At 42.5% G+C, this 19,259-nt stretch overlaps 1 protein-coding gene across 6 annotated transcripts; it reads left to right on the forward strand.

The window, feature by feature from the left end:
• The first annotated feature begins 8 nt into the window (after positions 1-8).
• Positions 9-18,680, forward strand: KLF17 (Kruppel like factor 17). 6 transcript variants are annotated; one of them, XR_006206421.1, is made up of 6 exons: positions 9-150; positions 9,582-10,440; positions 10,792-10,967; positions 12,848-12,991; positions 16,885-17,210; positions 18,601-18,680. XR_006206421.1 is itself a non-coding variant. In XM_042952976.1 (5 exons), the coding sequence occupies exons 1-5, from the start codon at positions 67-69 to the stop codon at positions 16,894-16,896; spliced, it is 1,275 nt and encodes a 424-aa protein (XP_042808910.1). In that variant the 5' UTR covers positions 9-66; the 3' UTR covers positions 16,897-17,238. The 6 variants fall into 6 exon arrangements, 5 of the variants coding, with proteins under 5 accessions (XP_042808910.1, XP_042808907.1, XP_042808908.1 ...); XM_042952976.1 differs by lacking the exon at positions 18,601-18,680 and having other exon boundaries at positions 16,885-17,238; XM_042952975.1 differs by lacking the exons at positions 16,885-17,210; positions 18,601-18,680 and adding an exon at positions 8,781-8,905 and having other exon boundaries at positions 69-150; positions 12,848-13,206.
• The last annotated feature ends 579 nt before the right edge of the window (positions 18,681-19,259 follow it).

Here is a 19,259-nt window from a genome sequence, read left to right on the forward strand (position 1 = left end):
CTGCGACCCCGAGGCGTCGCGTGTCAGCTGTCCTCTGGTGCGGGTCTGGACCCGCACACAGTCCTGATGTGCAGCCGATCCCAGGCTGAAATGGAGCAGGAGGCCGAGAGGCTGAGCCAGTGGCAGGAGGCTCAGCACCAGCTCGTGCAGGTGAGTCCAGAAGTCAGCACCAGGGCCGGCGTGGGGGTTGGGGGGCGGGGGTGGGATGGATGCAGGCTGGCGGTGGAGGCAAGCACATATCTGGGGCATTAGAAGTATGAGGGATGGAGTTGGGAAGGGGGTGGGGATGGGAGATCGAGGACACAAATCATGTGTCATTTATGCAATTAATATCCATCGAGCATTAGCACCTCTGCTGGGAGCTGGGGGGTTAAAAAAAAGGTCCAGGTAACTCGTGTCGAGGGACTTGAGTATCCAGGAAAGAAGACAAAGTTAGGAAGTCAGCGGGGAGCAGGCAGGGAGGAAAAAATTACTAAGTGGCAATACTTTGCCAAGGCCCTGGGAATACAATGGTGAGCTTACTATAAGATATCATACCATTTTATTAATAAATCGCTGAATGATTGCAAGTGTACAAATTACTATGAAGAAGAACAGGTGCCACAGGAGCAAATAGCAGAGGTGTTTGAGTTGATTTAGGAGGTTGAGAAGACAGCTGAGGATTTGGTTTGGGACTGAGAAACTGGTTAGGTCAAGGGTTTGCAGGGCCTGAGACCAGAGACAGTATGCCTCTATGTTGGAGGAAATGAAAGATGGACAGAGACCAAGGCCAAGAGAGTGATGAGAGCATGGCCCAAGGGGAGGGAGGCAGGGATTCCCCGACCTTACTGAGATCATGCAGGGGGCTTCAGCCAGTAGGAAGCCACTGAGGATTTTAAATGTGATCAGTTATAATTAGATTTGCATTTTGTATAGAGTGCCCTGGTGGAGATGGGGGAATTCAAGGCAATAGTTAGAAAGGTACTGGGATAATCCAAGTGAGAACTAAAATGGCAGCCTAACTAGGGAGGTGAGAGTGGAGACAGACAAAACCAAATAGATCCTGGACATATTTTGGAGGTAGACACTGCAGGAATTGGTAACTACTTAGATCTAGGTGGTGAAGGAGCCATTCAGCACACCTTACCAGGTTTCTGGCTTGCATGGTGGGCAACAGTAGGGACATTTTCTGAGAGAGCAAAGGATGGGAGGGAACCAGCTCGTTTTATTGTTGTTTTTAAACCCCTTTGGTTGGGTGAGTGGAATGAATGGGAGTTTTAGATACAGTCTGTTGAAGTGCCTTTGGGCTATCCAAATGGACTGCGCATTGGGCAGCTGGAAGATTCCGGAGAAGTCTGCCCTGGAGCTACTGGTTTAAGAATAAGTGGAATATAAACCAAGATGGATCATTAGCCTGAGAAAGATTGACTAGAAATTTGTAGGTGAGGGAAACCAGTAGAAGAGATGGAGGAGGAGGGAGGGCCAGGGAGGAGGGAAGGAGAAAAATCCAGCAAGTGTGACAATGTGTTCTTAAGTCCAAGGGAGGAAAACATTTCAAGAAGAGTATGGCCAGTAGTCTCAGGAGCTCCTGAGAGGCCAAAGAAGAAGGGATCTGACAAGTGTTTGGACTTAGTAGAGACAATGAAGGTCATCAATGACCTTTGTGAAAGCTGTTTCTGTGATGAGATGGGGGCCATATGGAATTTGGGAATAATAAAGCAAGGTAGTGATAAAGGCGTCTTTTTTAGACATCTCCAAAGAAGTTTGCCTGTGAAGGATCAGGAAAATGAAAGAGGGCCATCACTGAGAGGGAGGAAAAAGGGGCTGGGCACCCCAGAAATACTCATCCAATAGACAGTGATCTGGGGCCTATTATGTGCCTACTTTATGCTAGTTGCATATAGTGGTAAATAAAACAAGATAGGATCTCCTCAGCCCTTCTAGAGGTAAAAAAAATTATTTTCAGGGCACCTGTGTGGCTCAGTCAGTTGAGCATCCGAATCTTTTTAAAAAAAATTTTTTTTTAATGTTTTTATTTTTGAGACAGAGACAGAGACAGAGCATGAACAGGGGAGGGTCAGAGAGAGGGAGACAGAATCCAAAGCAGGCTCCAGGTTCTGAGCTGTCAGCACAGAGCCGGATGCGGGGCTCAAACTCACGGACTGAGTGATCATGACCTGAGCCGAAGTCGGACGCTTAACCAACTAAGCCACCCAGGCGCCCCGAGTGTCTGACTCTTGATCTCCACTCGGGTCATGATCTCACAGTTTGTGTGTTTGAGCCCCTTATTAGGCTCTGATCTGACAGCATGCAGCCTGCTTGTGTTTCTCTCTCTCCCTCTCTTTGCCCTTCTCCTTCTGTCATGTGCACTCTCTCTATTTCTCAAAAATAAATATTTTAAAAGAATAAAAAAAAGTTTTCTTCCATAGTCAAAACATTTTCAAAACTACCAAAATTTATTATTTCTTAATATCATCTTGCATGTAATTCTTGTTCAAATTCCCCTACAACTTGTTCAAGTTCTCCCTAAAGTGTCCTTAATGCTAATATGTCCAAACGAGGATCCAATTTAAGACCACACACTGCATCTAGTTGTTACATCTCTTGAGTTTCTTTGAAATTAGAATAGTTTTCTTTTTTCCTGACTGGCTTTCCATCTTTCACAATCCTCATTTTGTTTTATAGACAAAATCCTTCTTCTGGATTTATCAGATTGTTTTCTCATGGTATAATTTAGTTTGATATTCTATCTCTTGCATCACCTCTAAATTGGAGATAGACCTTAACGTTTAATTGCATTCCTGATTTTTGGTGAGAATGTCTCAAAGACACAATGGGCTCCATCCTCATCAGGAGACATATCTGGCTTCCCCACATCGGGGGGATGCTAGAATTAAGATAGTGAAAAGCCTGGTTGATCTCATCTCTCTTTTCAAACTTAACATTTAGCCTTGTGGTCAGAAAGTAATCCATGTTATATGTTTCCTCGGATACATCCAAATGTCCAGTTCCCCACCAATCATCCACCTAATGGTGTCAACCAAATATTAATTTTTCCTTAAAAGTTTCATTAAGGGTCAGGGGCGCCTGGGTGGCTCAGTCGGTTAAGCATCCGACTTCGCCTCAGGTCACGATCTCACGGTCTGTGAGTTCGAGCCCTGCATCAGGCTCTGGGCTGATGGCTCGGAGCCTGGAGCCTGCTTCCGATTCTGTGTCTCCCTCTCTCTCTGCCCCTCCCCCGTTCATGCTCTGTCTCTCTCTGTCCCAAAAATAAATAAACGTTAAAAAAAAATTTTTTTTTTTTTAAATAAAAAAAAGTTTCATTAAGGGTTGTAAAAGAATTTCCATTCCCACCATTCCTTCTACATTCATTAGTGTGCGTTCTTCTGTAAAATAGGATTTTTCTTAAACCCCTGGGCTCTTTTTTCGGTGATTTTGAAGAAGTTTCCTCCCGGAAAGATAATAAATGATTAATTCTTTCTTCAACTTACGATGTTCAAAGCTTCTGTTAAAACCAACAGTCATTATTCTTCTTGATTCTCAAGCTGTCACAAATTTGGCCAGTGGGAACCCCTTCTGTGTCCTTTTTTAGACATTTAAAAAAGGGGTGGTAAAATCTACATCCATGTTTAAGTGTATAGTTAGTGGCATTAATCATATTCATGTTACTGCGCACCCATCACCACTATTAATCTCCACAGCTTTTTTCAGCTTCCCAAACGGAAGCTCTTTAACCAATAAAAAGTAGCTTCCTAATTCCATCCCCCATCCCCACCCCAAATCCCTACCAGGCAACCACCATTCTACTTTCTGTCTCTTGGAGAGCTCTGAATCCTAACCACTAGACCACCAGGTTCTGTTTCTTTGATTTTGACTTCCTTAAATACCTCATATAAATGGAATCATACATTCTTTGTCCTTTTGTGACTAGCTTATTTGACTTAGCTTAATGTCTCACAGGCTCATTTGTGTTGATTTCCTTTTTTTTTTTCTTTTTTGTAAATGTTTGTTTATTTTGAGAAAGAGTGTGTGCACACAGGCCCTCGTGAGCTGGGGAGGGGCAGAGAGGGAGAGAGAATCCCAAGCAGGCTTCTAGCTGTCAGCGCAGGGCCCTATTGCTGGCTCGATCCCACAAACATGAGATGATATTGACCTGAGCTGATAATCCACGGAGCACCCCAGTCACCCCTCCTTTTTTTAAGACTGAATAATATTCCAGTGTATGTGTATGCCACATTTTGTTGATCCATTCATCTGTAAATGGATGCTTGGGTTGCTTCCACGTTTTGGCTACTGTGAATGATGGTGCTCTGGACATGGGTGTACAAATATTTATTTCGGTCCTTGCTTTCAGTTCTTGTAGGTATATACCAGAAGTGGAGTTGTTGCATCATATGGTAATTTTATGTTTAATTTGTTGAGGGAATGTCATACTGGTTTCCACAGTGGCTGCACCATTTTACATTCCTACCATCAGTGTGCGAGGATTCCAATTTCTCCATATCTTGCCAACACTTTGGGTGTGGTTTTTTTGTTTTTGTTTTGATAAAAATCATTTTAAATGGGTGTGAAGTGACATCACATTGTGGATTTGATTTGCATTTCCCTAATGATTAGTTATGTTGAGCATCTTTCATTTGTTTATTACCCATTTGTTTATCTTTGGAGAAAAGTCTAGTTAAGTCCTTTGCCCATTTTTGAATTGGGTTCTTTCTCTACGTTAAATTTTAGGAGCTCTCCATCTTTTCTGGATAAAATCTCTATTAGATATGTGATTTGTGGGGTGCCTGGGTGGCTCAGGTGGTTAAGCGTCCGACTTTGGCTCAGGTCATGATCTCGAGGTCCATGAGTTCAAGCCCCGCCATTGGGCTCTGTGCTGACAGCTCAAAGCCTGGAGCCTGCTTCAGCTTCTGTGTCTCCCTCTCTCTCAGCCCCTCCCCTGCTCGCACTCTGTCTCTTTCTCAAAAATAAATAAATGTTAAAAAATTTATTAAAAAAAAGATATGTGATTTAAAAATGTTTTATCCCATTCTGTGGGTTGCCTTTATACTCTGTTGGTGGTGTCTTTTGATGCACAAAAGGTTTTAATTTGATGAGGCCCAACTTTATCTCTCTTTTTCTTTTGTGGCCAGTGCCTTTAGTGTTATATCCGAAGAATCATTGCCAGATCCATTGTTATGAAGCTTTTCTCCTATGTTTTCTTCTAAGAGTTTTAGTTTAGCTCCAACGTTTAGTCTTTCACCCATTTTGAATTGTTGATTGTGGTATTAAGTAAGGGCCCTTCATTCTTTTGCATGTGGATATCCAGGTATACCAGCACCCTTTATTGAAAAGGCTGCCCTTTCCCCCAATAAATGGTCTTGGCACCCTTATTGAAAATCATTTGACCATATGGGTAAGGGTTTTCTCTGGGCTCTATTCCTTTCTGTTGGTGAATAAGTCTATGCTTAATGCCAATATCACATTTGTTCTTGTTTTTGTTTTTTACTTTTTTTAAGTTTATTTAATTTTATTATGAGAGAGAGAGCATGTGTGTGTGTGTGTGTGTGTGTGTGTGTGTGTGTGTACATAAGCAGGGAAGGAGCAGAGAGAGAGGGAGACAGAATCCCAAACAGTCTCCACACTGTCAGCCTGGAGTCCAGACTCTGGGTTTAATCTCACAACTGTGAAATCATGACTTGAGACAAAATCAAGATTCGGATGCTTAACCTACTGAGCCACCCAGGTGCACCAATGCCAAGAATATACTGTTTTGATGCCTTGTAGCTTTGCAGTAAATTTTGAATCAGGAAGTGTAAATTCTCCAATTTTGTTCTTTTTCAAAGATTGCTTTTGGCTTTTTGGGGTCCCTTGAAGTTCCATATGAATTTTAGTGGGTAGATTTTTCTATTCTTGCAAAAAGTGGGATTTTGTAAGGATTATATGGAATCTGTAGATTGCTTTGGGTAGCATTGACTTCATAACTAAAAGTCCTCCAATCCATGAACATTAAGGTGTTTCTCCATTATGTTTTTAATTTATTTCAACAATGTTTTTTGTAGTTTTCAGTGATTAAGTTAATCTTCTTAGCTATTTCTAAGTATTTCTTTTTGATGCTATTGTAAATTGAATTGTTTTTCTAATTTTTTTTTTTACAGATAGTTCATTGTCAGTGTATAGAAACAACTGATTTTTGTGTGTTGAATTTGAATCCTGCTACTTTTGCTGAATTTGTTTATTAGTTCTAACAGGTGTGTGTGTAATCTTTAGAATTTTCTACATGTAAGACTGTATCATCTGGGAGCAGATAGTTTTACTTTTCCAATATGGATGCCTTTACTTCTTAAAAAAATTTTTTTTTAACGTTTGTTTTTGAGACAGAGAGAGACAGAGCATGAACAGGGGAGGGTCAGAGAGAGAGGGAGACACAGAATCTGAAACAGGCTTCAGGCTCTGAGCTGTCAGCACAGAGCCCGACGCTCACAGACCGTGAGATCATGACCTGAGCTGAAGTCGGACGCTTAACCGACTGAGCCACCCAGGCACCCCTGGATGCCTTTACTTCCTATGTAATTGTTCTGGTTAGAACTTCCAATAAAGTGGTAAAAACAGCCGTCCTTGTTGTCTTGATCTTAAAGGAAGAGCCTTCAATCCTTCATCATGAGTATGATTCTAGCTGTGGGCTTTTCATAAATGCCTATATCAAGTTGAAAGTTTCTTGCTATTCGTTTTTTGAGGGTTTTTTTTTTTTTATCATGAAAGTTATTGGATTGTTTCAAGTGTTTTTTCTACTTTTCCCCCCTCTATTTTACTTTGATTTTCAGATGTTAAATCAGCCTTGCATTCTTGGGATAAATCCTATTTGGTCATGTGATATACTTTGCTTAATATGCTGGTGGATTTGGTTTGCTAATTTTTTGAGGATTTTTTTTTTTTTGGAGAGGGTATCCATCTTCATAAAAATGTTGCTCTATTGTTTGCTTTACTTGTGTGATGTGTTTATCTGGCTTTGGTATCAAGGCATGCTAGAACGAGTTAGCAAGTATTCTCTCCTCTTCAATTTTTTGGAAGAATTTGAGAAGCATTTATATTATTTAAATGTTTAGAATTCACCACGAAGCCATCAAGTTCAGGGTTTTTCTTGGTCCTGGAGGCTTTTGATTGCTGACTCGGTCTCTTTTACTAGTCACAGGTCTGTACAGATTTTCTTTCTCTTCATGATTCAGTGTTGGTAGGTTTTGTCTTTTTGGGAATTTATCTATTTCATTTAGGTTATCCAAACTGTTGGCATAAAATTGTTCATAGTGCTCTTATAATCTTTTTCATTTCTGTAAAATTGATAGTAATGTCCTCACATATTTTTCTTGGTCAATCTAGCTAAAGGTTTTGCAATTTTGTTAATCTCTCCAAAGAACTAACTTTTGGTTTCTTTGATATTTTTCTAATATTTTCTTCCTTATACCAGCTTTAGGGTTAGTTTGTTCTTTTTCTAGTTCCTTAAGGTGTAAAGTTAGGTTGTTCATTTGAGTTTTTTTTTTTTAAATTATAAGCATTTATAATGCTTATTTTTATTTTTTAAATATTTTTAATTTTTTTAAAATATTTATTTATTTTTGAGAGAGAGAGCATGTGAACAGAGGAGGGGCAGAGAGAGGGAAACAGAGGATCCAAGAAGGTTCTTTGCTGTCAGCACAGAGCCCAATGCGGGGCTCTAATTCACGAACTGTGAGGTCATGACCTGAGCCAAAGTCAGACGCTTAACTGACTAAGCCACCCATGCATCCCGAAATTCCCTTTTTAAGAGGGACATTGTATAGAATATTTTCTATTTAAATTCAGCATTATTTTTACTTCTCTGATTTTTATAATAGAATTTTTCATTTTCTGAAAATCCTGATTTCTCACAATATTGTTTTAAAGCGATTTTATCATGGAAAGTAACACTCAAACAGAAAAGTGCATTTAAGTAAGTGTACAGCTTAATGAATTATTACAAAGTGAAGACCTCTGAAACATTGCCACCACCATAGCAGCTCCTCCAATGCCCCTTATCATTGTCCCCTCCCTCCCCTCTAATATAACTTGTAGCCCATTATCTGTACATAACTTCTTTGAATTCCTCTATTTCTGCTCTGTGATGTTTCTGTAATTGGTGTAAAAGCTGAAATTGCTTTCTTAAATTTGCTTTCTTTGTGTGTGTGTGTGTGTGTGTGTGTGTGTGTGTGTGTGTTTGAATGTTGCTCATTTTTGGGGCGCCTGGGTGGCGCAGTCGGTTAAGCGTCCGACTTCAGCCAGGTCACGATCTCACGGTCCGTGAGTTCGAGCCCCGCGTCAGGCTCTGGGCTGATGGCTCAGAGCCTGGAGCCTGTTTCCGATTCTGTGTCTCCCTCTCTCTCTGTCCCTCCCCCGTTCATGCTCTGTCTCTCTCTGTCCCAAAAATAAATAAACGTTGAAAAAAAAAAATTAAAAAAAAAAAAAAAAATGAATGTTGCTCATTTTTCCTTGCTCTGTGGCAATATTTTTTCTGGTGAATTTTTTTTCTTTTTGAGAAATTACAATCATTAATTTCTGTTTTGGTGTTTAAGTGTCTTTTATGGATACTGTATTTTTTACTTATGCGTTGTTTTTCATATTTGAATGGATTGGTCTTTTCTGGACTGTTCCAGTGGATGAATAGATGGGAGATGGTGGGGTTGCTTTTCCAGTTTCTCAGCTCAAGAACTATCTCTAATGCTACAGTAATGGGCAGCTTTAAAAAAATATGATTCTTGGATCCTGTCCTGTTTCTACCACCATATCTTCCTTTCTTTCCTTCACACCAGTTAGTCACCAAGGAATACTGCCTCGGACTTCCAAGCCAGTCCCCCACCATTGTTAAAAGTCTGCCTCTTTTCCTTCCTTCCTCCAATGCTTGATCTCAGACTTGTCCACAGCAGTTCCAACTCAGGTGAGACCCTCTTTTGTACGTAAATATTTGCAGGTGGTTTCTAAGTTGTGCTACAGCCATGACCCATCTGAAACTTTGTGGGTTTCTTTAAAACAAATTTTTTTAAATGTTTATTTATTCTTGAAAGAGAGACAGTGCTAGTAGGAGAGAGGCAGAGAGAGAGGGAGACACAGAATCTGAAACAGGCTCCAGGCTCTGAGCTGTCAGCACAGAGCATGACACAGGGCTGGAACCCATGAACTGTGAGATCATGACCTGAGCGGAAGTCGGACACTCAACCGCTTAACGGACTGAGCCACCCAGGCGCTCCTGTGGCTTTCTTATTGTGCTGATTTTGGATGTTCTTTCACCCTCACACTTAAATATAATCTTTGAGGGTTTTCTCAGTTTTGCTGAAGGTATAGGTTGTGGAATATTTTATTTGCTTTCTTTGTTGCTTTTCATGAGATAAACAAAAACATGCCAAGGGAAAAAAAATGGCATGAGGCACATCTAGGCTTCCACTGTGCTCCCATCAGCCAGACCTGCATCTCAGAAAGCCCAAACTGGAGAATGGCTTGGAGGCAGGATAATCCAGGCAAGAGATATTGGAGACCTGGATGAGGGTGGGAAGGAGGGAAAGTGGAACTGGAATTTGAACTAGAGTGAATTTCACCTGACTCTCTCTCTCCTCAAGGATACTGAGAAGTCCATGTCCATCTTGGACATGTCTCCATCTCCTGGAAGCAGTGGAGTGGACGCCTCTTGGAATGACGGCCCATCAGACACTCAACACTTCCCTCAGTGCACACAGCTGGAGAGGATCCCCTTGGCCTTGACTGAGACACCCAGGCAGAATGCAAGTGATATGGGGCAACAGTTCAGTATGTTGCTGCCAGAGCATGGCGTGAGCTACTGCTCCCAAGTGATTCACACTCCTTCCCAGATGATTTACTGTGAGGGGATGTCTCCCTCCCAGCCAGGAATGATGATTTTCAAGAGGTCCCAGATGATGGCCTTAGGAGAACCCAGTATTCCAGGGATGGCCATGAACTTTTGTAGGAATCTAAGGATGCCCTCCAGTGGTCTACCAGTCTCAGCTCCCAGTGGAATCTCCATGATGTCCCACATCAATGCACCCACAATTTCTTATTCTGGCCCACCAACGGTACCTTCTAATAGAGACTCTTTAACACCTAAAATGGTATTGGCCCCAACTATGTCTTCTACTGAGGCTCAGACAATGCTCCCTTCTTTGGCTCAGATGTCACCCCCTAGAGATCCCCATGATTTTAGGATGCGCCCAGCTGGGTCCCCATCATTGCAGGCTTTAAAATCCCAATACTCTCTCATGAGCCAGCCAGCCTCCCCGGAAGACTCCTTCCTACCCAAGCAGCCCATACGAGCTCCACAGCGAGTGGAGCGGAACTCCAGGGCCCAGGAAAGGGCTCCCAGGAGATCCCCAGTTTCAAGGCCTTACTCCTGCCAATATGAGAACTGTGGAAAAGCTTATACTAAGCGCTCCCACCTCGTGAGTCACCAACGCAAACACACAGGTGAATGAGGTGTCAGATAGGAGGGGTAGGGTTGGGCGGGGTGGAGGAGTCTCTGGGCTTTAGATTTGTGCTGGACCACTGGTTTGTAATGCCTTGAGGTTAGCTTGTCATCCTTCAAGTTTGGAGTCAAGCTATATTGGCCCCACCAATTTGCTTTCCCATGGTCCAGTGTGACTGTGTCAAGATCATGGGGACTACTGATGGTGTTGCCTCCTCATTACTTTCCTATGGTTTTCTTTTGGTTTCTCAGCCTTGACTGCTCTTCCTCATAGAGTGAGACTCCTTCCTGTGCACCTGCTGGCCTATCGTTAAACTTAATTTCTTCTGTTCCTTGTCACCCCCTTCCCCCAGGTGAGAGGCCTTATAAATGCATGTGGGAAGGCTGTACGTGGTCTTTCTTCCGTTCCGATGAGCTTGGACGACATATGAGGATACACACGAGATATCGACCATATAGATGTGATCAGTGCAGCCGACAGTTCATGAGATCTGACCATCTCAGGCAACACCAAAGGACTCATCTGCGGGTGCCAGGATCCCCAGACCCACAGACGAACAATGGGAAAATGGCTGGTCCTCCTGCTCCTGTTCTTTAGGTCAATCTCTCTCTTTATTTTAGCTTCTCCCAGATCCTGCCTGCCTCTGACCAGCTAGTCTCTGGAAGGTGTAGGCTTAGATGAAGACAGAGAAAGATTATGAGGTGGTGTTAAAGCCTATATGAATTCTGGACCCAATCAGAGACTTCTCAAAAACCATCTTGCATGCCCTCACCTCTCTGGGGCCACTTGCTTTTCCTAAGTTTAGCCTCATGGGAAGATGGAGGAAAGTAGGAATTGGAAGCTTTATAAAAAAGCTCTTTATCTTATATCACTCCCCAGCTTAAAACCCTTTAGTGACTCTCTTTTGCCTATGTAAAATCCAACTTCCTTATCTTGGTCTTCTATAGTTTCCAGAGCCAGACTATGCTCAAATCCTGAATTTACCATCTACTAGCCATGTGACCTTGGGAAAGGTCCTTGGTCACTTTACCATATTTCCTCTTCTGGTAAATGAGAAAAACAGTATTGGACTGCTTGGGACACTTATGTACAGAATCACATTCTCTCTGGTATTCATCAGCCATAAGCCCAGAGATTGTCTTGTCCTACAGCTTCCAGACTTGCATGGAATGTCCCACTGCAGGACATGGGATCTGGCATCTCAAGTTGCCATTAACAACCCAGAAGTGTGCGGGAGTTAATGCTCTTGGAATAACATTTGACTAATGGAAGATGGGAGAGAGTCAGGCAGATAAATTCCTTCTTCCCTCCCTTTCCTTAATTGCCACAAGGCACTCTTTCCCCAAAATGTGCAGCCAATGGGGAGACCTCCCATGTAGCCATGGACACACCTATGGTGTTTCCTCAAGGCTTGTCATGAAGCAGGACCCAACTGCTATCAATTTGCATTACCACTAGTTCTCCCTGCCTTGCTTCCCTTTACTTATTGCCCGGGGTTTGCAGTTCTCAAATAAAACATCAGCACTTAGTTCTTGTTTTAGGCTCTGTTTTCTGGGTGACTTGGGGGTGGAGGACATTAGACTGGGGCAGAGAAGGAAGAGCCCTATTGTAACTTCCCCTCCTCCCGTCACTGAGCCCAGGTACGTGGACTACCAAATACCAGGTATTAAAGGCCCTGTCCTACCTCGTTCCTCCCCTAGGGCTGAGAGCATAATGACCCTCCTGGATACTCAGATAGTTTTGAACCTCCGTTTCTGGACTTCTCAGCTAGCCATTACACTGACCAGCAAGCTAATAAAAAGGAACTTGCCCAAACTCTCAGGTGGCAGAACTGGAATCCCAACCAGAATCTCTCTACTCTCTGGGACGCCTGGGTGGCTCGGTCGGTTAAGCGTCTGACTTCAGCTCGGGTCATGATCTCACAGTCCGTGAGTTCGAGCCCCACGTCGGGCTCTGTGCTGACAGCTCAGGGCCTGGAGCCTGTTTCAGATTCTGTGTCTCCCTCTCTCTGACCCTCCCCTGTTCATGCTCTGTCTCTCTCTGTCTCAAAAATAAATAAACGTTAAGAAAAGAATTAAAAAATAAGTAAATAAATGTCCTCTTTCCAAGGGGATATTTAAAAAAAAAAAAAAAAAAAAAAAAAAGAATCTCTCTACTCTAGAGATGATACCTTCTGCTGATATTGCCAAGCACTTCCAGGAGATGGCCACAGAGAGATGAATCAGGTCCAGTTCCTGTGGCCAAGGGGCCATCTTGCTCTAGGGCAGAGAAGTCCACCTAAGTGAGGTGGCCATGGAGAGGGGGAGCACCTAAAGGGGAGGATCAGAAAGGCTATCTGGGGGAGGTGACCCTTGAGCTCAGAGAGTATATGTAACATCTAGTAATCCCTATTGTTGTAATAAATTAAGCAGGTGAATGAAGAGGAAAGAATTCCAGACAGAATGCTGGACCAACACAACTGCTCAGAGGAGTGTCAACCTGCAAGCTTCCATTCATTTGACCAATGTTCTTTGAGCCCACTACAAAGAGCATCACAGCTGTGGGGACTCATGGTGAGGGGCACAGAGACAATGGAAGGGTGTGTCAGGGAAGAAAGACTTCTCAAAGAGGTGCCTGAGTCAGACCCAAAGAGCTTGTGGAGGTTAGCTAACCTCCAATTTCCTGGACGTCTACCCTTGGCCATGCCCTGTGTTGGACACTAAGGACTCAGAGCATGACAGTGCCTTGCAGTGGAGCATAAAAACCACAGATAAACATTCTGAAATCACTTAATGTTGCCATGGAGAGGAGCCAAACCTCTGTGGGCTCAAATTTATCTGGGCATTGTGGAAGTCCCACAGATTTGGTGACACCTGTCACCCCCATCCCCACCCTGACCCCTTCCTGCATGGCCACCGTGGTCTGTTCCCCTAATGGCCCCAGCGTACCTGGTCTAGGCATCCAGGTGCCCTCTACCCAAACTCTGAGTGAGAGGAGTAGGCATGATAAATAAGGGCAGGGGGTGCTTATTTGTGCCCCAATGACTTACCCCAGGTCTCAAGTGCCTGAAATCTCTTAAATTCCCACCTGGGCACTAGGTCCCTTCTGTGAAGTGGAACATCTCAAGCTCAATGGGCCAGGGCTGGTCTCCATACCCTGCCCCACCTGGCTTACACTTATCCCTGCCGGTAAGGTCAGCAGGCCAGATTGCTTGTTGGGCCTCAAGAGAGAGAGGTCTGTTGATGACCCATCACTCTCATCAAGGAATGGAACTGAGAGGAGCCAGAGTGGGCAGGGGTGTGCCACATACACTACATTGGTGGGCAAAACAGGTCCCTGCCCCTGTGGAGGTCACAATCTAGTGGAGGAAGGACATAGAAATGTATGGAATGCGGTGAGGACAAATATCAGGGACTTGCTGTAATAGGACAAGGGGGCTCCCTCAGGAAATGTGGTTTGAGCTCAGAGGTAAGGACTAACTGGGAGTTAGGCAGGTAAGGAGGTGAGGAGGTGATTGGAAGAGAAAATTCAGTCTGTCTTTTATTTAGAGGTTACCTTATGGCAAGCCTTGGCTAAGCCTTTCTTGGTATTATCTTATTCAACACTGGGCAGCATAGTGGGTGGGGTAAAGACCTTGTGGGCTCCCAAGTAAGACGTAGATTTTGAATCCTGCCTCTGCCATTTCCTGGCTGTGTGGCTTTGGGGAAGTTATTTATCTCTGCACCAGACAGCAAGGGGCAAGATTCAAGCTAAGGAGGATTCAAGGGGACACCTTCAAGCTAAAGAGAGAATTAGTTACATTGAAAAGGTTTCTTCTGCTTAAGGGAGAGGGAGTGATTTCAGTGTTCCAGGTGAGAGTGGAAGGTGCTTGGGCAGGGTGTGGCAGTGTGGCTGGAGAGTAGCAGAAAGATTTGCGAGAAAATCAACCTAGGTGATAGCTGGATCAAGGATGACTCCCGGTTTATAGCTTGTGTTATAAGTGACACAGAAGGAGAATGGATGAAATTCATTTAATTTATTTTTCTATTTTTAAATTGTTGATGTCTCATGCAAAAAATAGTTTGCTTATATAATTTAAAGTAATAACTTATTTGCCCTTATACCACATTTGAAACCTCTGTGTTCCCCACTGACCACATTCCTCATCTTCTGCAGAGGCTCCTGAAGTTTGGTTAATCTTGTGTTTGCTTTTCTTTGTTTTTAAACCATATGTATACGGCTCTTAAACCATAGAGTGATTTGTTTTATGTGGTTTTGAACTTCGTTTATTCTGTTTGGGGTTCATTGAGCATCTTCAATGTACAGGTTTATAGTCTTAGTGAAATTTGGAAATTTTTTGGCCATGTTTTATCAATTTTTTGCCCCCCCTTCTTTTTCCTCCTGACACACAATCTGCCTATATAATAGACTATGTGATATCATCTCACAGGCCACTGATGCTCTGTCCATCTTTTTTTTCAGCCTTTTCGTTCTCATTTTAGATGTCTTCAAGCCAACTGCTCTTTTCTTCTGCCATGTAATCTGCTATCAGTTTTTCAGGTTCTCTACTTTCCATCTCTAGAAATTCCATCTTGGATCTTTAGAAATCTATTTCTCTCCTTAACATGCTCAATTTTTCTCTTCCTTATGAAGCATAGTTAAAATAGCTGTTCGAATGTCCTCAGATGCTATGTCCCATCATATTTGTCATTTCTGAGTCTGTAATGATTGATTTTTCTCTTGATGGTTGTCCTTAATTTCCTGCTTCTTTGAATAGCTGATAATTTTGTACTGGATGCCAGATATTTGTGAATTTACATTGTCGGTTGCTGGATTTCATATTATTCCTTTACATATTGTTGGTTTTTATTTCTGGCATGCATTTTACTTTTTTGGAGTTAGTTGGAGCTCTTGGAGCCTCTTGGAGGTTTACTTTTTTTTTTCCTTAGGGAATTTTTATTTATTTAATTTATTTAGTTTTTAAAGTTTATTTATTTTGATAGAGAGCACAAGTGAGAAAGGAGCAGACAGAGAGGGAGGGAGAGAATCCCAAGTAGGCTCCACACTGAAGTGTGTGTGTGTGTGCGTGTGTGTGTATACATCCTCTTTATACATTCATTTATCAATGGACACATGGTTTGCTTGCATACCTTGTGCTGTTAATAATGTTGCAATATACATAGGTATGCATATATCTTTTCGAATTAGTGTTTTCATTTCCTTTATGTAAATACCCAGTAGTGGAATTACTGGATCATAAGGCATTTAAAAGATTTTTTTTTTATGTTTATTTATTTTTGAGAGAGAGCGTAAGTGGTAGGGGCTGAGAGAAGGAGACAGAGGATATGAAGTGGGCTCTGCTGAGAGCAGTGAGCCCAATATGGAGCTCGAAGTCAAAAACTGTAAGATCATGATCTGTGCCAAAGTCAGATACTTAACTGGCATCCTGACATTTTTATTTTTAATTAGAGGAACCTCCATACTGTTTTCCATGGTGGCTGTACCAGCTTATTCCCACCGACAGTGCACGAGGGTTCCTTTTTCTCCACATCCTCGCCAACATTTGTTATTTTTTGTCTTTTTGATTCCAGTCATTCTGACAGGAATAGGTGATATATCATTTTGGTTTTGATTTCCATTTCTCTGATTAGTAATGTTGAGTGTCTTTTCATGTGTTGGTCATTTGTGTGTCTTCTTTACAAAAATTTCTATTCAAGTCCTCTGCTCATTTTAAAATCAGATTATCTCTCTAGGGTTGAAAGTTGTATAAGTTCTTTATATATTTTGGATATCAGCCCCTTATTAGATATATAACTTGCAAATATCTGGGAGAATAATGTTTTTTAAGTAGCAATGTAGTGACATCCTAAGGTAGGTGGGATGGGGAGAATAAATTCTAAGGTAGGGATGGGTTGGGATGTCTTCACAAGGCAGAGATGTGGCAGGATGTGAAGGCAAGCAGAAAAGAGAGCTTCTTGGAGGACGTGGAGGATGTAGGGGAGCTCCCAGATTATGAAGGAGTTTCAGAGAGTACAGTGGGCTACTTTGGGAGGGAGCTTGGAGGAAGGATGGGAAATAAAAGATAAAATAATGGAAGGCTTTCCGAAGGTCTTTGGCAATTGTCTGTGTTAGAACTTGTATTATATTTATTCTTGTTCGTTCATCAAAAAATTTACTGGGTGTCTCCTGGGTGTCCAGGGGCTCAGTGATGGGAATATAGTGGCCAAGTGGTCAACTAGACCTCAGCTCCTCCTGGAACTCTAAGCTAAATGCAGGAGAGGCTGACTCAGAAACAGATGATCACAATTGCATTTGGAAAGCCCATCTTGGTTGCCTTGGGTGGAGAATGGATGGATTATTCTGGGCTGAAGAGTATGCAACTGCATTTGGGTAAGGCAGATAGCAGTCCACACAGTCAAGCAGACTGTTGAGGAATGGTTGGGATAAGAAATGTGAGCTGAAAAGAACTTCTGACTTAATTCCATAGGTCACATCCTAACCCCCAGCTGCAACCTCTGGTGTCCGGCTCTGTTGACAGCTTACCCTGTGCTGGGTGCATTTGATGATGATCCTGCTTTTGCCAAGAAGGTGCTGGGGGCTGCCTGGCTTGAGGCTCCGGGGCTGCAGCTAATACCCTCCCAAAGGCAACTTCCCTGGGCCAGGTCTGGGTCCAGAAGAGAACAACCCCTCCTCTATCTGGGCTGGTGTAGAATTCAGCCATCCTTCACAGACTGGAGAGACCATTTTTAAAGAGAATCCTAGGTTCTGGGGAATAGGGGATGGAAGGCACCTATAGAATGAAGCCCTGAACAGGTACGGAAACGGTGTGAGGGGTTGAGTGGGGGAGGGATAGGAGGGATGACACGTAAATAGGGTCTTAGAAGACACTGGAACATCGATTCCACTCCTACATGTAATGTAGCAAGAATGCCTTTTCCAATAAATCTTTCTCTGCATTCATTCGTTCACTCAATTCTCACTGACTCACACCTCAGGCAACGAATCATACTTTTACTTGTGTTGTGTGTTGAGATAAAAGATAAAACAAGGTCTCTAACTTTGTTTTCTCTTTCCTTTCTTTCCTCCTTTTCCTTTGCCTGGTCCGTTGAAAACATTTTAAGTAGATAATATATGCATGTAGCGCAAAATTCAAAAGCCAGGACATGTTATTTGGCAAAAGGTCCTAATGCTCTTGAACCTCTCTCCTTGGAAGTGATGCTATTTTTTTTAATGTGCCTTCCAGACCCATCTGTAATACATAAACAGCAGATTATACACACTGTCGAGTCTCTTGCTACCTTCGCTTATCAGTACATCTTGGAGACTTTTGTGTAAGCAAATACAGAACGACTAGAATCTTTTAAATTGATGCACATAATTCCGTCGTGTGGATGTGCCATATTTATTTTATCTGTCTTCTATTGTAGGATGCTCAGCCCGCTTGTCATGAAACATTGCTATAATCTTGAGAAAGTTGTTTTCCTTCTAATGGATGAATGTGTTTCCATTGCAATTATAAAGTCTTACTGATTTATTTTATTGCCTTTGGGGGAGCAGTTAAATGAACTTTATTTTAGAGCACTTTTAGAAAAATTGGGATGATTGTATCTAGAGTTCTCCTATACTCCAGACCCGGTTTCCCTTGTTGTTAACATCTTACCTCAGTGTGGCGTATTTGTTACAACTAATAAACCAATACTAATACATGTTCACTAACTAAAGTCTGTACTTTATTTAGATTTCCTTAGTTTTTCCCTAATGTCCTTTTTCTGTTGCAGGATTCCATCTAGGATAGTACATTACATTTAGTTATCATGTCTCTTCTGGCTCCTCTTGGCTGTGACAGTTTCTTACACTTTCCTTTTTTTTTTTTTTTTTTTTGGTGACCTTGACAGTTTTGAGGAGCACTGGTCAGATGTTGGTAAAATGGTAGAATTCTAATGGTAGAATGCCTCTCAGTTGGGATTTGTTTTTTCGCATGACTTCAGCTAGAGGTAAATAATGTGTTTTTAGGAGGAAGACCACGGAGGTAAAGTATTATTTCCAGTAAATGCACTTAACAGAAGATCCAAGTACACTGTCATAGCCCTTTGGTCTCCTCCTTTCCCACCCCTGTGTGTTGGTAACAGGCCACACATGGCCTTTTCACCTCTTGCCTGCACTGTCACGATAACTGAATAAAGCCTTGATTTTTTACCTTCAGTTTGGTTCCTTGTCCTAATTAATCATCTTGGCATCTGGCACCTCAACAAATTGATGCAGCAAGCCAGTGGCCAACTGAGCACAAAGCTGTTCTGGAAGAATAAAATACCCCGGGGTCCTACGAAGTACTTCCACAGCCATGACAATAGGACTTGGTGAGTGCTGGTGGATTATTTATAGAAACTTTTCAGTTCTCAAGGGAACCATTGGTTCCCTTTAGCCCTCGACTCCCTGGCTGGGCTTGCCCAGTGGGTCACATTAGAAATTCAACAAAGGGAACTCTAAGAAAGCTAGGAAATCAGTTCCCTAGCTACTTCTCATGGTGCTCCAGAAATGAGACCAAAACTGTCAGAGAATCCGCATGCTGAACTGCACCCAATAACTATTGGCTCTAAGTAGTACTTGATGCTAAGGGACATCCTGCAATGTAGATGGTAAAACTGTTAGCCAGGCTCAAATTTCCAAGTTTGTCCCAGCTACCCCTGCTGGCACTGGTCACTAGGCCCAGTTAAACCTCTTCATGAGATTGGGTCAATTCACCCATGATACTATCGAAGTCTTTTTTTTTTTTTTTTTTTAAGTTTATTTATTTTGAGAGAGAGAGAGTGAGAGCACACCTGTGCGTGCCTAAATGGGAGAGGGGCAGAGAGAATCCCAAGC

The sequence above is a fragment of the Panthera leo genome, chromosome C1 (assembly GCF_018350215.1).
Source record: "Panthera leo isolate Ple1 chromosome C1, P.leo_Ple1_pat1.1, whole genome shotgun sequence".
Lineage (NCBI taxonomy): Eukaryota > Metazoa > Chordata > Mammalia > Carnivora > Felidae > Panthera > Panthera leo.